Below are 20319 nucleotides of genomic sequence, written 5' to 3'. Positions count from 1 at the left end.
TTGCTAGAAAAGGAACAAATTAAAAACCCCCAGACAAACACAAAACTTGAAATTCAAAAAATAAAAGGTGAGATTAATAAAATTGAAAGTAAAAAAACTATTGAATTAATTAATAAAACTAAGAGTTGGTTTTATGAAAAAACCAACAAAATAGACAAACCCTTAGTAAACCTGATTAAAAAAAGGAAAGAGAAAAAGCAAATTGATAGTCTTGAAAATGAAAAGGGTGAACTCACCACTAATGAAGAGGAAATTAGAACAATAGTTAGGAGCTACTTTGCTCAACTTTATGCCGATAAATTCGATAACTTAAATGAAATGGAAGAATACCTTCAAAAATATAGCTTGCCCAGATTAACAGAGGAAGAAGTAAGTAGTCTAAATAGTCCCATCTCAGAAAAAGAAATAGACCAAGCTATTAACCAACTTCCTAAGAAAAAGTCCCCAGGACCAGATGGATTTACAGGTGAATTCTACCAAACATTTAAAGAACAACTAACTCCAATGCTATGTAAACTATTTGGAAAAATAGGGATTGAAGGAGTCCTACCAAATTCCTTCTATGACACAGACATGGTACTGATACCTAAACCAGGTAGATCGAAAACTGAGAAAGAAAACTATAGACCAATTTCCTTAATGAATATTGATGCTAAAATCTTAAATAAGATATTAGCAAATAGACTTCAGAAAATCATCCCCAGGATAATACACTATGACCAAGTGGGATTTATACCAGGAATGCAGGGCTGGTTTAATATTAGGAAAACTATTAGTATAATTGACCATATTAATAATCAAATTAATAAAAACCATATGATCATCTCAATAGATGCAGAAAAGGCATTTGATAAAATCCAACATCCATTCCTACTAAAAACGCTTGAGAGTATAGGAATAAATGGACTATTCCTTAAAATAATAAGGAGCATATATTTAAAACCTTCAGTAAACATCATATGTAATGGTGATAAACTAGAACCTTTCCCTGTAAGATCAGGAGTGAAACAAGGTTGCCCACTATCACCATTACTATTCAATATAGTACTAGAAACTCTAGCCTTGGCAATAAGAGCCGAGAAAGAGATCCAAGGAATTAGAGTAGGAAATGAAGAAATCAAATTGTCACTTTTCGCAGATGACATGATGGTATACTTAGAGAACCCCAAAGACTCTGCTAAAAAGCTATTAGAAATAATTCAGAATTTTAGCAAAGTCGCAGGATACAAAATAAATCCACATAAATCCTCAGGATTTTTATACATTACCAACACAATCCAACAGCAAGAGATACAAAGAGAAATTCCATTCAAAATAACAGTCGATAGTATCAAATATTTGGGAATATATCTACCAAAGGAGAGTCAGGAATTATATGAGCAAAATTACAAAACACTTGCCACAAAAATAAAGTCAGATTTAAATAATTGGAAAGACATTCAATGTTCTTGGATAGGCCGAGCGAATATAATAAAGATGACAATACTCCCCAAACTAATCTATTTATTTAGTGCTATACCAATCAGACTCCCAAGAAACTATTTTAATGACCTAGAAAAAATAATAACAAAATTCATATGGAAGAATAAAAGGTCGAGAATTGCAAGGGAACTAATGAAAAAAAAGTCAGAGGAAGGTGGTCTAAGTGTACCTGATTTAAAGCTATATTATAAAGCAACAGTCACCAAAACCATTTGGTATTGGCTAAGAAATAGACTAGTTGATCAGTGGCATAGGTTAGGTTCACAGGACAAGATAGTGAATAAAAATAGCAATCTAATCTTTGACAAACCCAAAGATCCCAAATTTTGGGATAAGAATTCATTATTTGACAAAAACTGCTGGGAAAACTGGAAATTAGTATGGCAGAAACTAGGCATGGACCCACATTTAACACCACATACTAAGATTAGATCAAAATGGGTCCAAGATTTAGGCATAAAGAACGAAATCATAAATAAATTGGAGGAACATGGGATGGTTTACCTCTCAGACTTGTGGAGGAGGAAAAAGTTTGTGTCCAAGGGAGAACTAGAGACCATTATTGATCACAAAATAGAACATTTTGATTACACCAAATTAAAAAGTTTCTGCACAAACAAAACTAATGCAAACAAGATTAGAAGGGAAGTAACAAATTGGGAAAACATTTTTACAGTTAAAGGTTCTGATAAAGGCCTCATCTCCAAAATATACAGAGAATTGACTTTAATTTATAAGAAATCAAGCCATTCTCCAATTGATAAATGGTCAAAGGATATGAACAGACAATTTTCAGATGATGAAATTGAAACTATTTCCACTCATATGAAAGAGTGTTCCAAATCACTATTGATCAGAGAAATGCAAATTAAGACAACTCTGAGGTATCATTACACACCTGTCAGATTGGCTAAGATGACAGGAACAAATAACGATGAATGTTGGAGGGGCTGTGGGAAAACTGGGACACTGATGCATTGTTGGTGGAGTTGTGAAAGAATCCAACAATTCTGGAGAGCAATCTGGAATTATGCCCAAAAAGTTATCAAAATGTGCATACCCTTTGACCCAGCCATACTACTACTGGGCTTATACCCCAAGGAACTACTAGAGAAGGGAAAGGGTCCTGTATGTGCCAAAATGTTTGTGGCAGCCCTTTTCATAGTGGCTAGAAGCTGGAAGATGAATGGATGTCCATCAATTGGAGAATGGTTGGGTAAACTATGGTATATGAATGTTATGGAATATTATTGTTCTATAAGAAATGACCAACAGGAGAAATACAGAGAGGCTTGGAGAGACTTACATCAACTGATGCTGAGTGAAACGAGCAGAACCAGAAGATCATTATACACTTCAACAATGATACTGTACGAGGATGTATGCTGATGGAAGTGGATTTCTTCAACATAGAGAAGAGCTAATCCAATTCCAATTGATTAATGATGGACAGAAACAGCTACATCCAGAAAAGGAACACTGGGAAATGAATGTAAACTGTTATTTTTACCTTCTGAATCCAATTCTTCATGTGCAACAAAAAATTCGGTTCTACACACATATATTGTATCTAAATTATACTGTAATATATTTAACATATATAGGACTGCTTGCCATCTGGGGGAGGGGGTTGGGGGAGGAAAGGAAAAAATCTGAATAGAAGTAAGTGCAAGGGATAATGTTGTAAAAAATGTTATAATTATAAAATAAAATAAAAAAAATTAAAAAAAAAAAAGAAAAAAAAAAAAAAAAGAATAATCAGGAGCATATATTTAAGACCATCAGTCAGCATAATATGCAATAGAAATAAACTGCAACCTTTCCCAGTAAGATCAGGAGTGAAACAAGGTTGCCCACTATCACCATTACTATTCAATATAGTACTAGAAATGCTAGCCTCGGCAATAAGAGCCGAGAAAGAGATTCAAGGAATTAGAGTAGGAAATGAGGAAATCAAACTATCACTCTTTGCAGATGACATGATGGTATACTTAGAGAACCCCAAAGACTCTGCTAAAAAGCTATTAGAAATAATTCAGAACTTTATCAAAGTTGCAGGATACAAAATAAATCCACATAAATCCTCAGCATTTTTATACATTACCAACACAATCCAAGAGCAAGTGATACAAAGAGAAATTCCATTCCAAATAATGGACGTTAGTATAAAATATTTGGGAATATATCTACCAAAGGAAAATCAGGAATTATATGAGTAAAATTATGAAACACTTGCCACAAAAATAAAATCAGATTTAAATAATTGGAAAGACATTCAGTGCTCTTGGATAGGCCGAGCGAATATAATAAAGATGACAATACTCCCCAAACTAATCTATTTATTTAGTGCTATATCAATCAGACTCCCAAGAAACTATTTTAATGACCTAGAAAAAATAACAACAAAATTCATATGGAAGAATAAAAGGTCGAGAATTGCAAGGGAACTAATGAAAAAAAAGTCAGAGGAAGGTGGTCTAAGTGTACCTGATCTAAAGCTATATTATATAGCAGCAGTCACCAAAACCATTTGGTATTGGCTAAGAAATAGACCGGTAGATCAGTGGAACAGATTAGATACAAAGGACAAAAAAAGGTACATCTATAGTAATCTAATCTTTGACAAACCCAAAGATACGAACATTAGGGATAAAAATTCATTATTTGAAAAAAACTATTGGGAAAACTGGAAATTAGTATGGCAGAAATTAGATATGGATCCACACTTAACACCATATACCAAGATAAGATCAAAATGGGTCCATGATTTAGGCATAAAGAATGAGATCACAAATAGATTATATGGAGGAGGAAGGAATTTATGACCAGAGGAGAACTAGAGATCATTATTGATCACAAAATACAAGATTTTGATTACATCAAACTCAAAAGTTTCTGTACAAACAATACTAATGCAAACAAGATTAGAAGGGAAGTAACAAATTGGGAAAATATTTTTAAAGTTAAAGGTTCTGACAAAGGTCTCATTTCCAAAATATATAGAGAACTGACTCTAATTTATAAGAAATCAAACCATTCTCCAATTGATAAATGGTCAAAGGATATGAACAGACAATTCTCAGATGATGAAATTGAAACTATTTCCACTCATATGAAAGAGTGTTCCAAATCACTACTGGAGAAATGCAAATTAAGACAACTCTCAGATACCACTACACACCTGTCAGATTGGCTAAGATGACAGGAACAAATAATGATGAATGTTGGAGGGGCTGTGGGAAAACTGGGACACTAATACATTGTTGGTGGAGTTGTGAAAGAATCCAGCCATTCTGGAGAGCAATTTGGAACTATGCCCGAAAAGTTATCAAAGTGTGCATACCCTTTGACCCAGCATTGCTGCGATTGGGCTTATATCCCAAAGAAATACTAAAGAGCGGAAAGGGACCTGTATGTGCCAAAATGTTTGTGGCAGCTCTTTTTGTAGTAGCTAGAAACTGGAAGATGAATGGATGTCCATCAATTGGAGAATGGTTGGGTAAATTATGGTATATGCAGGTTATGGAATATTATTGCTCTGTAAGAAATGACCTGCAGGAGGAATACAGAGAGGCTTGGAGAGACTTACATCAACTGATGCTGAGTGAAATGAATAGAACCAGAAGATTTCTGTACACTTCAATGCTGTACGAAGATGTATTCTGATGGAAGTGGAAATCTTCAACATAAAGAAGATCCAACTCACTTCCAGTTGATCAATGATGGACAGAAATAACTACACCCAGAGAAGGAACACTGGGGAGTGAATGTAAATTGTTAGCACTACTGTCTATCTACCCAGGTTACTTATACCTTCGGAATCTAATACTTAATGTGCAACAAGAAAATGATATTTACACACATATATTGTATCTGGGTTATATTGTAATATATGTAAAATGTATGGGATTGCCTGTCATTGGGGGGAGGGAAAAGAGGGAGGGGGGGATAATTTGGAAAAATGAATACAAGGGATAATATTTTTAAAAATTACTCATGCATATATACTGTGGAAAAAATTCTAAATAAAATTTAAAAATAAAATAAAATAAAATTTTCTAATGAATTCTTCTGGACTCAGGGATATTTTTATAGTATAATTCTCTAATAGCCTGTGTAATTTTTTTCTTCGGAGGTCAATCTATTTATATTCTCAGAATAGTGATTAGCAATGTATACATTAATCATTAATTTGATAGTTTTCATCATCCATTTCTTTTAGATTCTCAAATTAATTGGGCCAGAATGAAATATAGTGATCTCACTATTTTCTTTTTTTCTTTTTCTCTTACTCTATTTTATTTCTAATTTAGGGAATTTAAGCTTGTTCTCTTCTCTTTTTTTTCAATTGGATTATATAATTAGGTATCAAAACTGCCTTTTTTTTTTTTTTCTGCTGAGGCTGGGTTAAGTGACTTGCCAAGGGTCGCACAGCTAGGAAGTCTTAAGTGTCTGAGACCAGATTTGAACTCGGGTCCTCCTGAATTCAGGGCTGGTGCTCTACCCACTGTGCAACCTAGCTGCCCTGAGTCAGTTATCTTTTAAATTTATCACTTCAATTCTTATTTCTTTTCAGTTGCATAAATCTCTCTTTTAATTTAGTTTCCCTTTGTTCCTTATCTAAAATTTTAAGGCAGAGTCCATTTAATAACTATATCTCATTAATATATTCATTCAAACTATGGATTTGTCTATATATATAATACTTTGAATAAATATTCCAAATTTTGATGTGCTATGTATTTTTGATACCTTATAGATTTTTTCTTTCTTTTAAAAAGAATCTGTTTTAATCAGTCAAGATCCACCTTCTCACTTTTCTACTCTAACATAACATCCCCAGCCCCCATAATAAGAACATTAGAAAAAGACAACCAATTACAATCAAAATAAATTTCCACACTGATTATGTAAAAAAAAAATTGTCTAATTCTGTATAATGAGTCATTTTTCTGTCAGAAGATAGATAGCAGCTTTAATTATTAATTATCAGGAATTGTGATTAGTGATTTCACTGAAAACAGTTTAGCATACTAGGATTCTATTACATTTATATTCCATAATGTATTCATCCATTCCCCAATTTATAATCACTCCCCTCAAATACCCAATCTTTGCATCCTCAAAAAATAAAACATATTTTTGTTCAGCCTTAGAGTTTATTTTGCTTTGGACTAATTATTCCTTTAATTTGCTCTTCTAATTATCCTTCTTCCCTTCTCTACTTTTTCCTCTTGTTTCTCTGCCAAATGAAATATATTTCTGCCCCCAATTCTTGTCTGTGTATACTTCTTTTTTCCTTATTTTGATCAGTTCAAATGAGAGTGAGATTCAATTGTTAAGCATTACCTCTGAAACCCTACTCCTGTTTATACAGATGTTAACTTTATACACTTATTATATGAGATATGTTTTCCTTTACTTCCTTTTTCTTACCCTGCCTCAGGATAGTCTTTTTCCCTTCTTTTTTCATACTTTTCTTAATATCATCAAAATATAACAGAACTATTCCCAACCCTGATCTAACTAATCTTCCATACACCCAGTTGATGATAAGAGTTCAGAGAAGACACATGTATCATTTCCTTATATGTGAATATAAGCAGTTTACCCTTATTAGTCTTTTATCATTATTTGTGTTTGCCTTTTTAAATTTGTTTTCCCTCCTGTACTCCAAAGTTTCTCTATAGCTTTAGATTTCTAACCATTCCTGATAAAAGTCTATTTCTTTAAAGGTTCATTTTTCCCCTGTAATATTATGCCCAGTTTTGCCAGGTAAGTTATTTGTGGCTGTAAACACACATCCTTTGCCTTTTGGAATATATTTCATGTTCTCTTCCTTTATACTGGCGAATTTAATGTGATTTCTCAGTCTTGAATTCTTTATTTCTGACTGTTTGAAGTATTTTTTCTTTGACCTAGAAGCTCTAGATTGTATCTATCTTATTCCTAGGAGTTTTCATTTGGGGATTTATTTTAGGAGGTAGCCAATGAATGCTTTCTATTTCTACCTGCCTCTGGTTTTAAGAAATCTGGGCAGTTTTCTTTTAATATTTCTTAAAATATGATGTCTAGACTTTTTTTTTTTTTGGTCATGATAGTCCAATAATTCTTAAGTTTTTTCTCCTCAGCCTATTTTTCAGGTCATTTATTTTTACTATGAAATACTTTACATTTTCTTACATTTTTTTAATCTTTTAACTTTATTTTAATATTTCTTAAAGTCTTGTTGAGTCATTACCTTCTATATAGTCAAGATGAATTTTCAGGAAGTTTATTGCTTGGCGAAGGTTTTATATCTCTTATACCCAGGCATTAATAATGACTCTAAACAAACTTTAAACCATCAGAATACACAAAAAGATGAAGTGGAACAAGGAAGGAAAACTCATTGCCTCTTTAGAAAGACCATTCCACTTCCAGAACCTGTATGTTAAGAAATTTGTTTGGTTTTTCATTTATTTTTTTCTGATGTCAATTCTAAATTGATCTTTTTTCAATCTCTACCCATTATTCCTGGTTTTTCCTTTCATGGACAAAGAAAACAAATCTAATTCCTCTTTTATGTGGCATCCTTTAATATACTTTACTACAGTTGTCATGTCCTCTTTGAGTTTTTTCTTCTTCCGACTAAGCAATCCTAGTTCCTTTAATTGCTGGTTAAATAACATAGATCCAAGGCTAGTCACCATCCTCTATAATCTCCTTTGAAGAGTTTCTAGCTTATTAATGTCTTTCTTAAACCAGGGTGCTTACAAATGAATATAATATTCCAGGAGAAAACTGCAATTCAACATTTCATCTAAGGGTAAAAATTTTGAGGCATCATTTGTAGCTTATCTTAAAGTGTGGTGATCAATAATATTTCAGATACTGTAGCAGTAGTAGTTGTAGCAGCAGCAAAGGCAACAGCAGTAGTTAGTAGTAGAGTAGTAATATCATAGCAATTATGGTTATAGTAATAATAGTAATTAATAACCAACATTTACATAGTACTTACTATATTCCAGACACTGCATTAAGTGTTTTATAAATATTATCTCATTTGATCTTCATAACAATCAGAGTAGTGTTTAATGAGGTTTCAGTGATAACCTACTTAATCCTGGATACTATTCCTTTCTTAAATCTCCTTGAACACAATCTAAGATTATACTAGTATTTATGATTGCCAAACCATACTATTAATTCATATTTAGTCTACTAAAACTCTGATCTTTTTTCAGACTACTGTTATTTGTATGTCTCACTTATTTTGTACTTCTGAAATTAGTATGTTTCATTTATTTTGTACTTCTGAAAGTGATTTATGAGTGAATGTTTAAGAACTTGTTCTCATTAAATTTAATTTTCATAGAATAAGCCCATTATTCTAATTTGTCAAGATCTTTTTTGATTCTAACTGGCAACAAACATGTTAATTATTGCTCTCGACTTTGTTCCATCTGCAAATTTCATAGCTAAGCTAGCTCTGACTTCTAAAAATTATTGATAAATTTGATAAAAGCAGAAGCTATGCAGAGGTACTTGACACATTTCATGGAAAACATGAGATGATATCAACAGTGATTACTTTTAGGTTCAATCATTTCACCAACTCCAAATGATTCTAACTTTACTATAACTGAGTCAACATTTCTAACTTGTCAATATGATGAATTTAAAAGGATTATTAACTATATTATTAAATTCTAAGTGAAGTATTTCTATAGCACTTCTCAAACATATGTCTAACTTCTCTCTAATAATAAATTATAGAATTTATCCAGGAACTCAAAATAAGTTCATTGATCGATAGTTGGGAAATTTCATTATTTTCTCTTTTTCCAAAACCATGATGACATTTGACTTTATCTCTCTCATTTTCTGTGATCTTTTAAGATCAGTGAGCACAGCTGGCAGTTTTTCAAGATACAAAGATATAATTCAATGATGTTTTCCAATTCAAACACATTAAGAAAAACTAAGGCCTCTCTTACAATCACCTTATTTATCTAGGTCATTAACTTGTTATTAGTTATATGTCTTGTCCTTTCTATTCAAAAAATTATTCTCCTTTGCAGAAAAAAGAAAATAATAAAGTATCTACATATGTTCTCTCCTTTGTTATCTTCATCTTTAGCAGTCCTTTCCTTTTGTGATTCTCCATAGCTTTCCTTATCTCTCAGCAGGTTTTGAACTATATCACACTATTTTGACTACATGACAATGTTAAACACATTCTTAATTAGCTGACCTTGCTTCTATCATTCTGTATGTTTGTTTTGTTTTATTTTTAAATATGAAGTTGATGGATGAATTCCTTGTTCGTCCATGTCAGTTTCTTTTGACAGTTTTCTCTATCCATGTTGTCAGAATTGGTTCTCTTTGTATTTTTAGAATTTTGTTCTCTAGATCTCTGAAGTGTAGATCATAGAATCTTTCCTATGTTTCCTCAGAAAACTGAAATTTTCTCTTATAAAATCTTAAGTTGCATATAAAATTATTCTTAATTAACTTGTCTTCCTCCATCACAAATTCTAAAAGGGTAGTCCTTTCCCCTACAAGAGTTTCATCATTTCTACCTCAACAACCAGTTCCTCCCTGTTGGAGACAATCAAATACAAAATGGATAATTAGTTCTTCTACCTATTGAAGGATAAACTTATCATTAAGGAAAATCAAAAAAGTCTTTGCATTGTTTCTTTCTTCTAAATGAGTTCCATCACGTGTACAGATCATTAAAATACTCTTTGTATTCTTTGTTCCAGACCTATAATCTAAAAGTAAATGGCTTTTCTCATTTAGTTATATATATATAAAGAGAGAGAGAGAGAGAGAGAGAGAGAGCTAATATTTTAAGACACTGTTTAGCCCTGAAATTGATTATCATGTATAGATTTGGAGATAATGAATTATTACAATTATTAACAAGTATTAAAAAGGAAAAATTATTGTATTATATTTTTCTTTATACATTTTGATTACTAAATAGATATTTAAGATTAATATTTTTTAATTCTCAAAACTTTTTAGTATATTATGTTCTATATTATCTCATTGAACATATTGAATGTTGAATTCACCTCTGAATTCAACTTTGTCCAATATCTCTAATGCAAATCTGATTTTTCATAAACTGGCAGTCTTAAATGATAAATTATAAACCACCTTTTCACTTTTGATCTATATGTAAAATAAAAAGAATGCTATTTTTACTTGTAACCTAATGAAACACATAGTGAATAGGAATAATTACAAACTACAGATTAGGAAGGAAAATAAATTTTTAAAAAGTCATCAAAGGAACATATGACAAACAACACAAAAATGTATTGGCAATGTATCTAGTGGAAGATATAACCAATATACAATGTTTTTACTCCTTTGTTGTCTTTACAATTATCAAGAAGAAAAAAGACTAGAAGCATACAGTATGATCTCCTCAAGAAGAATTTATAGACAGAAATCTCTAAGAATGGGCATATATAAACATCCTAGTATCTGTATTGTTTAAAAGAATATTCATGTGGTATATGAAAGTAATGGAATATCAATGCTCAATAAAAAATGATGAACAGGCTGATTTTAGAAGGGCCTGAAAAGATTTACACAAAAAAGCAGAACTAGGAATACATTGTACACAATAACAGCAAAAAAATATATTATGATCAATTATGAAAGACTTGATTCTTCTCAGTGGTTCAGTGATTCAAAGCAATCCCAATAAACTTTGGACAGTTAATGTCATCTACTTCCAGAAAAAGAACTATGAAGATTGAATGCAAATCAACACATGTTATGTTCACTTTTTTTTGCTTTTTTGTCTACCATGGCTTTCCTTTTTGCTATGCTTTTTTTCTTCCAAAATGATTCATAAAAAATGTGCATTAAAATAAATAAATTTTAAAAGAACATTTCTACCAAAGAGTTCATCAATCCTTTTGACATTTCATAGAATGGCTAGACAAAAAGTATTTCATAAAGCTTTACTGAATGAAATTAATCTGATAGCCACTTTTGAGTTATTTTAAGGACACTGATAATCTAGAGAGGATTTAATACAATAGAGAAGATGAGGAAGAATGGCATGTTTAGTGCACAGAGGGATTGATCTTGGCAAGGAGAAAGACAATTTCTTCATCCAAGACAGTAATGAAGGAGGAAGTAAAGAAAGATGTCTCAGCCAGTGTTAAATGAAATCCCTCACTCTCACTGGTAACCTGTTTTTTGATTCCATGACATGTTCTCATACCCTAGGACTTGATGACTTGGACATACCAATGAAATTAGGCAATTGTTTTGATACTTCTAAAAAAATTGCTTTAGTCAGAGCTAAAATAGGTCAGAAATAAAACTTGAAATTAGATTATTATTCTGATTCCAAAGAAGGCTCTATATTAATATTAAGGTTTACTATAAAACTTACTAATATCCTATGAATTCTTTCTACTTATATTTCATTACTTGGTTATTTTTATCAGATTTCTAGTAAATTCATTTGATTATTTTCTAAAATACAGTATTCATATTTTTATTTGTTTCTAAATTGTCTGTCAGTTATCTGGAGATTTTGATATCAAGATTTATTATGTAGGTCTACACCTAAGTTTGTCTGTTTTCCAAGAGTTTAAATAATTCAGTGTGCTGTGGGAGAGAATTTGATTTAGACTTGGAGTGAGAAGACTCACACAATATTCTCTTTAAGTTAAAGTTGAATTTATTCAAAGCAAGCAGGCCAAATAATATGAGTCAATAATTGACAATTAGCATTGGGAGAAGAAAGTTTACATACCATTATTCTGGCTGCAAGCCAAATTAGTTACAAATAGTAAGGCTGCTAAAAAACAGTGTTTTTAAGACAGCAGCCTAATCATAGGGTTTATTAAAAATAAACTTAGTCACAACAGCAACTTGGTTACCTGAATTCAAGGAATAGTATACTGGTCAAGTGTTCCTTCTGTGGACTCAGCAAGGCTAAACATACTTTAGTGATTTTAGAAAATGTTAATATATTAATAATTCTCAAAAGCTAGTCTAGGTAGGTCCCAGGGTCAGTTTTCTACAAAGGCACTTTTATTTAGTTCAGTCATACTCTGTATACATACATACATACATACATAAATACATACATATATATGTAAAACCCTCTGTTTCCAAGTGTAATAAGCCTGATGTTGGGTGATTCATTGAATTTTTAAGATTTCCATTGTATTTTTAAAATATTAGTTATTTCTTAATTATTTCATTTTATTTCCTTTTAAAATTTCATTTGACTTTCTTATATGATTGTGGGTTTTTTTCAGTTTTTTCTCTTTATTTGTTTTTGTGATTTCAAAGTCCTATTTATTTGAATATATTATTTAGCTAGTGGAGAATCTCTGATATTTCCTGAATAGTGTCTTATTTTTTTTAATTTTGATTTTTCCCATTTTTGATATTTTTGATATTATTCAGTTGCTCTGTAGTGTGTTTGTCTAGTTTTCTTTAATTACTTTAGCATCTGCTTCACTCATTCTTTATCTGATCTAGTTTTAATTTTTGATATTATGTAAGTAGTCATTTTTGTTGCCTGTGGAATTTTTTTTTTGTTGTTTTTCATAAAGTCTGAACTGAACTGGGCTGCTCTTGAGTTTCTTTTTCTAACATTATGAGCCAATATCACTATTGGATTTAAAAAAATAATTTTAAAAATTGTAATTTAAGCCATATTTATTCATTCTACAGTATTTATTGTCTGTGAAACCTTATGCTCAGTAGTGTGGGAAAAAATGCATGAAGCTGCTCTCAAAAAGTATAAAAATTTAGTAAGAGACTTACAATGTATTAAATTGAATTGTATTTTGTTTCTAACTTATTAAGAGCTATAAAATAAAAATCATAATTAATTAAATACATCCATGCTTTAAAATACAATGTACAAGTTCTTAAAAAAAAACAAGACTTACCAAAAATGGACAGTAAGCTGCCAACTGTGCTGCTAAAACAAGGCCATCCAAAAGATCTTTATCAAAATTTACTATCCATTTCTCAAGGGGAGGAAGACCTAGTTGAAAAAAGGGGAAAAAAAAATCAACAAAGTTATTTTGCTTTATTGAAAAGGGAAATTCAATTGGAAACTTTAAAAGGTCATTGTTTCTCATGATTTTTGTAGTAAACTCAGGATTATTTTTATATAGATATTTTACTTCCCTCTATTAGAATATGAGGTCCTTGGAAGCAGGAAACATATCTTATTTTATCTTTGATCTCCTCAGCATTTAGTAAATGATCAATAAACTACTCTATTTAGGAACCTAATCTCACTAAACAACTTGTTTTTCCTTTAAAATGTTCTTATTGCTTTTTTCTGAATACAATTTGATGCTTCTTTCCTAACTATCTTCTTGAAATGAACTGAAAGGATTTTTAATAGCCTTTCTAGCCATTTTCCATTGTGGATTTTAAAATATATCAAACAATAATCTATTGTAAATGTATAATGACCACCTATTATATATTGAATGGTATATAAAACACTACAAATACATAAAATCAGACTCTGTATCTCCACCTGAATGTATGAAAATATTAAGTTAGAGATATATCCATGTAAGTTCTATATGGGGATATACTATGCAAATTTAGTCATAAAATTATGTATACTTGGGGTTATGTGCATAATATTACACATGTTCATAACTATGTATGTGGATGCCTTTGTGTATATATGTATTGGCAGATGGATATGTTATATATATTTAGCAGCTTGGTCCTAATGGAAACACAGCCTCAAAATCAGGAAGAATTAAATTCAATTCTCGACTCTTAACATATTACACTAAAATATATTTCGGAGATAACAATCTGCAATGATAGAGGAAAGTTCATGCTAAGAGCTCCCTAACTTATGAAATTATAGGTCCGGTCAAATATATGTACAGTTAATACATATAAGTGAAGTTCTGAGTCTTCTATTTAATTTCATTATTTTTACACCTTACATAACAATCAACACATAAGATTATTATACATTTCTAACATGTATTGAGTACACATAACAAAAGAAGCAAAGATTTAATTAGAACTAGAATTCAGGCACAAGGTCTAATTATTGTAAATATTAAAATGTAAAGGAGGTGAGTTAAAGTTAAGTGAGAATTATTTTTACAAATTATGTATAGTTGCATGCTATATTACCAGGCAAATTATATTAACTAGTTATTCATGTTAATCATCATATAGAAAAATTACCACATGAATTTTATATTTACTTTGTATTTCTAAGATATTTTAAAATTAAAGTTTAATCATTTACATGTTTTCATTTGATGCATGAAATGCTTAATACTAAATAATTTTTTTCATAATGAAATGCAATTATCTGTTAAGTAACTCATGCTTATTATAGAACTTATATACCTGTAACATTCTCAAATGCTTGAAAGCACATGGTAAATAAACTTCTGTTTTGTTTTTGCTCCTGATATTGGCCAATGATAGCATTAATTTATGCTTGTAAAATAGTAGCATGAACAATATTACAAAACTAGAAAGTATATAACTCATCCATAAGGAGACAAATACTATGAAATTACTGTTGATCATTTAGATATAAATCATTTAGGTCACACATATTAGATATATTTAGAGGAAGTTGATTAAATACTACTTAATCTGAATCCTTAGTATTTCATATTGGATTATTACTGTAAACATCTGACTGGTTTCTCTGACCCTTTAACTTTACCAAACACAGAGCTACTGGAAACATCTCTCAAGATTTTACCATTCTTACAGATGCTTAACCTATATTAGATTACTTGCTGTCTAGGACAGGTGGTAGGGGAAGGGAGAAAAAATTGGAACATAAGGTTTTGCAAAGTGAATGTTCAAAACTATCTTTGTATGTATTTTTTAAACAAGTTATTATTTAAAAAAATAAGATTTTACTATTCTGCTTAGGAATCGAATCTCACCAAACAACTTAATTTTTATTGACTTGGATTCTTTGATTGTTTTATCTTGCCTTGCTATCTTAAAACAAGTGTTTTCTCCCACTTCACCATTCATATTTTTTGGCTTTCTTTTGTTCAAAATTTGAATCAAAATTTAATTTCTCCAGAAAGCTCTTCTTGACTAATTTCCTTCTGATGACTCTGTAGTTTGTAATTATGTGTTGAGTTAACACTGTTATTTCTATTTATTTTTATTCTACTTTGGAAATGAATGAATCATTTGACTTTTAAAAATATTGTTTCATATACATTAATATGTATTTCTATATTTCAGATATTTTGATTAGATATTGAAATGAACAAAATCCATAAATTACAAGGTAATAAATAATGTAATTATCAAGTTAATATTCAAAAACTCAGTATGTTCAAACCTTTATATTAAGAAGTATCTTAAAGACTAATTCACCTTTATTATTATAAATATTCAAACAACTACAAAGGACCTATCAAGGAAGATACTATTAATCATCAGAGATAAATAAAAGTATATATGGTATAGTTTTTCATATAAACATATATTTGTCTATGTGTGTATATGTATATGCATTGTGTGGACAGATATAGATATAAACATATATTTATCTACGTGTGTATATATACATACATATGTATGTATATGTGTCTGTATGTGTGTGGACAGATAAGATAGATAGATAAAATTATAGCTCCTCTAGGAAAAAATGAGGAAAGAAAAAGAAAAAAGAAAGAACAAAAGAAAACCTTGAAGGAAGCACAGAAAAGCAGGGTAGCTTTTAAAAAAATGTGTAGTATTTATTACATAGTTTTTAAAAAGGAAACAGTATGAGATGGAAATTCATAGTTTTATATTGATTCCTCTATGCTTTTCTATATACATGGAAATGTTCTTTCTTTGTTTTTTATTTCAAATTAAATCCAAAATGAATTTTTAAAATTTTTAAAAGAAAAAAAAGTATCTTCAATAAAACTGTTTTAAAATCTTCAGTTTACAGCAACATCTATTTTTAATCCAAAATTATGTGAAATGTTTGAAAAGCCTATTAAAAAGAAAAATCTTTATCCTTTCATCTCTTCTAAACATGAACCTGCAATTTAGCTAAAATAATCAAGAACCACTTTTTATAGATGGATATACAGTTCTGGAGATGAATAATATACAATATTTTAAAATATGCTCCTCATATCTTCTTACATTTAACATATACATATTCTTAGATGGAATGCATCATAAATTTTACATGAATGTATACCTTAATACCTTAATTAGTTCGGCATAGTTTAAATATTTTTAATTTTTAATAAGGTACATCATCATTCAACATTCTATACAAGATAAATCTAATTAATATTATAATGTTCTAGTTATAGCTAATGAAATTCTATTCTCTTCTCCACCCACGCAAAATTTTAAAATCATAAAAATTAATGGAAAGTATTATAATATTTTAAAACATTATTGCAAATGATTGAGATGTGTAGTAGATAGGATTTTGGCTATGTCTGTGTTGTTTATCTCATATTATCCTAGATACTAAAGAATCTTACTTTTCCATAATTTTCTCTGAAAATTCTTATAGAATGAATTAGCAATGTTATTTTCTAGTGCAATACAAAACAATAAATTTTATAACAATTTCAGCACAAAATAGAATAAGTTTTATAACAAGTATTTTGTGGATGAACATAAAGATGATGATAAAAAAGAATAAAAAATTGCTCAGGGCTCCTCTTTATTGGGATTTACAAATATGTCATAATTTTACTACAAGCAAATCTATGAGTAGAACACATCTGCCAATTTGAGATTTAAAAAAATGTGTCACTTTTTGTTAAAATTACCAACGTCATCTTCATGCCCAAACCCAAATGGCATTTCCATCATTTCTGTCTCATCTTTATACTCATCATCTAAGAAAGGTAAGCTTTTAAATGTCTTTTTAAAAATAATTATCAATGCCTTCTGGGTGGTGAAGATTTAATCTTCTTGGGCACCCAAGATTTCCATTATGTGTCTTCTACAAAATCTATTGTATATGATCATTTTGATGTGATTATCTTGTTAATCTTATTAATAATTGAAGCCAAATATAACAAGAGATAAATTCTCAGCTTTCTCCATCAAGCCCTCTCTACTGAACATCCTGGTGAATGGGTTCACATTTTAGTATCTCTCGAGGATGAATCTGAGATCTAGGATTCTCCCAAGTGATGAAACATTGTTTACTTCATATTTATTTCTTAAATTATCTTTTTGTGCTCATGCAAACTCTACAGGACTAAGGGTTGGGGAGAACTTCCTATAATAGGAAGAATTTTAGTTGGAGCTTAAAGAAAGCCAATGAAGTTAGTAGTCATAGTAAAGAAGAGAGAATGTCTCAAGCATGGAGACAGCCAGAATGAATATCTGAAGCTGAGAGATGGAGTATTTTGTTTATGGAACAGACGGGAAACTAATATATGTGGAGGTAGTAAGACATAAAAAAGACTGGAAAGGTAAAAGGTGTTTAGGTTTTAAAGGGATGTGAATGCCAAACAGAGCATTTTGCATTTGCTATTCGAGGCAATGGAAAGTCACCAGAATTTATTGAGTAAGAAGTCAAGGGAAAGGAGAAATTGTGATATGATTGGACCTATGTTTTAGGAAAATCACTTTACTAACTGGATAGAGGCTATACTAGAATGGCCAGAGACCTGAGACAGGCAGGCCCACCAACAAGCAATTGCAATAATTGTGCTAAGAGCCTGCACTTGAGTGGTGACAATAGCAAAGAGGAAGTTATGAGAGATGCTGCAAGAGTCAGACAATAAGATTAGATGGAGGACAGGATGCAAAAGTAGGAAGTCCAGGATGACTCCTAAATTGTGAGCTTGAAGAACTGAGAGGCTGGGGTTACCTTTAAAATAATAGAAAAGGTAGCAGGGAGGATGGAGGGGAAAGATCATGATATTGTTGAGGAGAAAGATACCCCTACAAGATTATGGTCCCCCTAGTCTATGTCATGGGTTGGGCAAAAAAATTTCACACACTCTGTCACCAAGTTAAGTTAAAAATTTATTAGATGCTTAACAGCGAGCTAATTTCCAAAGGAATTTAGCCAAGATTCAGAAGAAGAAATTACCCTTCTTGATAGCAAGCTAAAGTTCCAAGAGAATTTAGCAAAATTAGGGAAATAATTGTGATGTCATTTGAACTAGTTTTTAGCAGAGTCAGAATCAAGATTTATAGGAAAGAGAAACAAAGATTAGGCTGATATGCTACTATTAGGTACAACCCAAGAATGTTAGGGGAGTAGAGCTCTGAGTTCTACATCTTACTGACCAACAGATTGGTCAGCAGTGTTGTTGGTTCTCCCAAGGCCCAGTAGCCCTAGGCTTTCTCAGATCTTGCTACATTCTCACACTTCATCAATATGAGCTTTGGATATACAACTGCCAAACTCATCTCCATTATACTTAGATCCAGGAATGGATTTCTCTGTTACCACTCTATTACCTTCCCCATCATCTGCTATCACCAGTAGAATAAATTATATTCTATTGTTTGGATTTCTGGCTTTTAAAGAACTAATAGAGATGGTGTAGTTTAGCTCCAGGCTTAAAAAAAAAAAAACAAAAAAACATGAAATCTGTCAAGTGTTTTTTTTTGTTGTTCTTCTACCATTTTCTTTTTCAGAGATAATTTTTTCTACCTTATACTAATGCCTGCCATTCTTTTCCTTCTTCAATTAATTTACCTTATGTCCCATTTTCAAATTGGAAGTGACAAAACAACCTTGTTTTTTCCATTGATAATTGATAACTAAATTCAAAGGAATGAACCTCAAATGTAAAATGAGTTAATAACACATCAACATGGAAAGTGAGAGAAATTATTATTAATAACCAACGAATTGGGGAGATTCATACTTCCTACTTTTTGTAAAGTCTCCATTTCAAAAACTCTGAAGATTGAATTAACTTTCTTCTCTAGAGTGGTCAAACCTCCTCCAATCTTTTTTACATAGGTTTGGGTGAAGTTAATTTTTTTGGAATGGATTTCCCAAGGGTGGGCAATTTAGACCTAAATGAAGATTAGAAAAGGTCTTATTTGTTAACCAATAAAAATTGATTGACTCCCTCTGGAACACCCATTTTTCTAAAGACATATACACTGTGAGCTCCTCATCATGATTATCTTTGGCATTTGAAAATAACACTGATCAATAATATGTTATCAATAACATATTATCCTTATTAACAAAATGCTTAATTATCCAGAAATCATGCTTTTTTAATATTTTAAATGTCACACAAGGTTGTTTTTGGATCAAATAAGTCCTTACTTAGCCCAATGACTGGCACAGAGTAAATACTATATAAATATAAGTCCCCTTCCAGTCTCCTTCTCTAATGGTAGAATTATAAAAGCCATGTCTGACTTATTCAATACGGTTATTTTTGTGTTTTTGTTTTAATTTTCAAGGATGTTGGCTTGTTTTTGGTTTTGCTAGTGATTTTCCTGGGCATCACTCAAATCATAAGTGGCCACTTACTACCCACTTATTTTCTTGCTTCTATTTTCTGAGCTTCCTCTTTACTTTACTCTGCTGCCTGATTAATTTTTTGTCATGTATATTTTAAATTCTGCCATATTTTTCTATGACACCTCTAATGGAGTTAAAATAATGCACAAATTATTATATTACAAAACAAACAAGAACAAATGTATAAGAGAAACACAAACATCAGGGTAAGACTTAAGGTAGGAAACGATCCATAGAGAATGTCACATTTGATCTGAGCCATGAAGGATTGATAGGCAGAATTTAAGAAGGCATAGAGACATTTAACTATAAGTATGAGGCAATTTTGGTTTGGGGCAGAGCCAAGATGGCAGAGA

General features: G+C 30.8%; 1 protein-coding gene across 1 annotated transcript in view; it reads right to left on the bottom strand.

The window, feature by feature from the left end:
* The window catches only part of CFAP47 (cilia and flagella associated protein 47), a 781966-nt gene that overhangs the window by 564708 nt on the left and 196939 nt on the right, over nt 1–20319 (bottom strand). Inside the window, exon 24 of the mRNA XM_074302067.1 lies at nt 13410–13507. Coding sequence (XP_074158168.1) covers nt 13410–13507 — 98 coding nt within the window. The remainder of the gene's footprint in view (nt 1–13409; nt 13508–20319) is intronic.

Source organism: Sminthopsis crassicaudata, chromosome 3 (assembly GCF_048593235.1).
Source record: "Sminthopsis crassicaudata isolate SCR6 chromosome 3, ASM4859323v1, whole genome shotgun sequence".
In the NCBI taxonomy this organism is placed as follows: domain Eukaryota; kingdom Metazoa; phylum Chordata; class Mammalia; order Dasyuromorphia; family Dasyuridae; genus Sminthopsis; species Sminthopsis crassicaudata.
Note: the sequence above shows the minus strand (reverse complement) of the source record. Positions and strands in the feature narration are given on the sequence as shown.